The sequence below is a fragment of the Octopus bimaculoides genome, chromosome 14, assembly GCF_001194135.2.
Source record: "Octopus bimaculoides isolate UCB-OBI-ISO-001 chromosome 14, ASM119413v2, whole genome shotgun sequence".
Classification (NCBI taxonomy): Eukaryota; Metazoa; Mollusca; class Cephalopoda; order Octopoda; family Octopodidae; genus Octopus; species Octopus bimaculoides.
Genome location: NC_068994.1, coordinates 34,305,352 through 34,307,851, shown reverse-complemented (window position 1 = coordinate 34,307,851; position 2,500 = coordinate 34,305,352). Strand labels below are relative to the sequence as shown.

The 2,500-nt window shown below is 39.8% G+C and overlaps 1 protein-coding gene across 4 annotated transcripts in view; it reads left to right on the top strand.

The window, feature by feature from the left end:
- The window catches only part of LOC106875085 (protocadherin beta-2), a 218,998-nt gene that overhangs the window by 185,119 nt on the left and 31,379 nt on the right, over positions 1–2,500 (top strand). For 2 of the 4 annotated variants that reach the window (XM_052973094.1, XM_052973093.1), the window contains exon 3: positions 1,688–1,817. The exons of the other annotated variants lie outside the window; for them this stretch is intronic. In XM_052973094.1, coding sequence (XP_052829054.1) covers positions 1,688–1,817 — 130 coding nt within the window. The remainder of the gene's footprint in view (positions 1–1,687; positions 1,818–2,500) is intronic. 4 annotated transcript variants of the gene reach the window in all.

The window sequence follows — 2,500 nt, the reverse complement described above, 5'->3', positions numbered from 1 at the left end:
GCAGTCGTTTGACATGCTAGAAATTACAGCTAAACATCCTTCAAGTCCTAGTTCCCGCCCAACTTTTGTGGTATGTCAAGAACGAAGAATACAAAGAATAAAGTAGTCTTAGACATAGAAAAAATAATATATTTCAGGTTGAAGCATCTTTAGTAACACATCTGCTTCATCTAATGCAGTAGTTCTCAACCGGGGTCCACATGGCCCCTAAGGGCCCGTATACGATTTCTAGGGTCCCACGCAACAAAACAGTAAATTGGAAATCCCCAATAGTATTTTAAGGGCACCTGAAAATTTTTGCTTTATATGTATGTACTGGTGTGCATTACGTGAAACCGCTCTTTTTTTTCTCTAACGTTTTACATAGTTCAACCTACAAAAGTGAATGTGTAACAAACGAAATAGGAATTTTGAAAGAATTTTCTATAAACTAGTTTTTAAACGTCGAATGGCTAAGGGGGCCCACGAGTATAAAATAGTAACCAAATGGTCCATAAATAAAAAAAAGTGGCTGAGAATCCCTGATCTAACGAATGAAACAAATAAAGGATAAAAAAGTTAAAAGAAGGTACCTTTTGGTTAATGATCAGCAGTTTCCTTTCATCTTACCAAATTGATACTTTCGACACAGCTTTAATCAAGGAACAGAAGTTATTTTGCTATTCTTCATATGAAGTCAACAAGGGATTAGGGATAGTGATTCTGAACCGAGGTCCATATAGCCCTTGATGGTTCATATAAGACTTTTGGGGGTTCAAATAGCAAATTGGGGATCCACAATAGTATTTTTAGGGCCCTGAAAAAATTTTGCATTACATGTATGTATTGGTACGTATTGTGGAGGCACAATGGCCCAGTGGTTAGGGCAGCGGACTCACGGTCGGAGGATCGCGGTTTCGATTCCCAGACCGGGCGTTGTGTGTCTTTATTGATCGAAAACACTGAATGCTCCACGAGGCTCCGGCAGGGGGGGGGCGACCCCTGTTGTACTCTTTCGCCCAACTTTCTCTCTCACTGTTTCTTCCTGTTTCTTGAGTAACGCTACTGTGGACTGGCGTCCCGTCCAGCTAGGGTGGGAACACATACGACATAGAAACCGGGAAGCCGGGCCCATGAGCCTGGCTAAGTTTTAAAAGGGCGCTAAAGAAAAATTGGTACGTATTACAAGAAACAGTTCGGTTTCTTTCCCTAACGTTTTACTAAGTTCAACCTACACAAGTTAATATGTGAATAACAAAATTAGAATTCTGAAAGAAGGATCTTCTAAAACTAGTTTTTAAACATGGAATGGCTATGGGAGACCACCAGAGCAAAATAATAATGAAAGGGGTCCATAGAAAAAAAGGGTTGAAAATCCCTGATCTAATAAACGAAACAAGTAAAAGATTAAAGGTTAAAAGAAGATACCTTTTGATTAATGATCAGCAGTTTCCATTCATCTTTCAAAGTTAAAATGTGGCTTGGGCCTGATCCTTTCGTTGACAAACAGACGTAGCTTTAATCAAAGACCAGTAGTTACTTCGCTATTTGTCATATGAAGTCAGCAAGGGGTTAGAGGCTGCTAATTTCTCCTCATCATCACCGTTGATAGACAAACACACAAACAAACAAACGCACGACAAACAGACATTTGATCAAGGACCAGCATTTTATTTGCTATCCTTAAGTTACAACCGTTTCTCTTCAGAAAACCCCTCAACGCATAGCAGCGGCACCTGATGTCGAAAAAGAGAACCGTACAGTTGCTACTCTCTCAAATTCTTACAGCGGTAAAGGTTTACTTAACAGAGATGCAAGACTCTATGAGGAATTACCAGGTATGTCGTCTTTTGGTTTGTTGGATATTGTTTTCGTTCGTTGTTTTGCTGCTTTGCTTCTTAGAGTGTTCCTGTGTGAAAACAGAACATTTTTATTTGTGCGTTTCCGTATAGATTTTAGAAGATTGTTGTCTCTTTCCTTCTCTTTCTCTCTGTGAATCGTAGAAGCTTGGCGTGTGTGTGAGTGCACGCGCGCGTATATGTGTGTGTGTGTGTGTATGTGTGTGTGTGTGTATGTGTGTGTGTGTGTATGTGTGTGTGTGTATGTGTGTGTGTATGTGTGTGTGTGTATGTGTGTGTTTCCCTGTGAACTCTGAAAGTTGGTTTCTGTTTCCCTCTGTTACCTCTGAAAGCACAAATTCTTTTGCTCTTTCTCCAGTCAGTACGAACCCTGCTAAGTGGGATCCTTTCTGCCATGATATTTATGTACATCGTCTATCTATATGAGGTTGTTATTGTTGTTGTTGCTGTTGTTACTGTGTACATCTCTCTGTCAGGCTATTGTTGTTGTTGTAGTTGCTGTTGTTGTCGTCTTGCCTCGTGGCAGTCTCGATCATCTTTTCAAACACTGAATCCAAGACTTGCATTATTCAATGTGTTCTAAACTATTTTATTGACAGTAGGAAGTGATTTAGAAAAAAATTTCACTGTTTTCTCTAGCAATCAAGCTACCATGTAGAACA